The sequence below is a fragment of the Apaloderma vittatum genome, unplaced genomic scaffold, assembly GCF_000703405.1.
Source record: "Apaloderma vittatum isolate BGI_N311 unplaced genomic scaffold, ASM70340v1 scaffold26216, whole genome shotgun sequence".
NCBI lineage: Eukaryota > Metazoa > Chordata > Aves > Trogoniformes > Trogonidae > Apaloderma > Apaloderma vittatum.
This window is the reverse complement of record NW_009723714.1, coordinates 1,858-2,592: the sequence shown is the minus strand read 5'-3', so window position 1 is coordinate 2,592 and position 735 is coordinate 1,858. Positions and strand designations below refer to the sequence as shown.

The following is a 735-nucleotide window of genomic DNA, read 5'->3' as shown; positions in this document are numbered from 1 at the left end:
CATCGACAGCGGCTGTCACTACTGGGAGGTGGTGGTGGGATCCTCGACCTGGTAGGCAGCACCGTTAGCTCCCCTCCCTCTCCCAGAGGCCCTCAGATTTCCCTAGAGGCGTGGTGGGACAAGCTGGGGCTAAAGGCCAGGGTTTTGGCAGAGCAGGGAGGCGGTCGAGACCTTGAGTCTGGGTGGCTGTGGCTTTCAAGAGGTGTAGGAGTTTCTCCTCCGCCAGCAGCCTTAGAGGCTGGCCTCTGTCCCACGCTGAGGCTGGGGGTTGCTGAGCAAAGCTTCTCCTCTCCCACAGGTACGCCATCGGCGTGGCGTACAAGTCGGCCCCCAAGAACGAGTGGATCGGGAAGAACTCCTCCTCTTGGGTCTTCTCCCGCTGCAACAACAACTTCGTGGTGAGGCACAACAACAAGGAGATGCTGGTGGAGGTCCACCCGCAGATGAAGCGCCTCGGCGTCCTCCTGGATTACGACAACAACGCCCTCTCCTTCTACGACCCGGCCAACTCCCTCCACCTCCACACGTTCGAAGTCTCCTTCATCCTCCCCGTGTGTCCGACCTTCACCATCTGGAACAAATCCTTGATGATCCTCTCGGGTCTGCCCGCCCCGGACTTCATAGATTATCCCGAGCAGCAGGAGTGTAACTGCAGGCCCCAGGAGTCGCCGTACGTGTCAGGGATGAAAGCCTGTCACTAGGCTGCCCTCGCCCCGCCCGTGCCCCGCAGTGGCA

At 61.0% G+C, this 735-nt stretch overlaps 1 protein-coding gene across 1 annotated transcript in view; it reads left to right on the top strand.

The window, feature by feature from the left end:
- The window catches only part of LOC104276068 (probable E3 ubiquitin-protein ligase MID2), a gene marked incomplete at its 5' end in the record, with an annotated part of 6,414 nt that extends 5,713 nt beyond the window's left edge, over positions 1–701 (top strand). Inside the window, 2 exons of the mRNA XM_009872234.1 lie at positions 1–51; positions 299–701. Of these exons, the coding sequence (XP_009870536.1) occupies positions 1–51; positions 299–701 (454 nt within the window). The remainder of the gene's footprint in view (positions 52–298) is intronic.
- Positions 702–735: the final 34 nt, after the last annotated feature.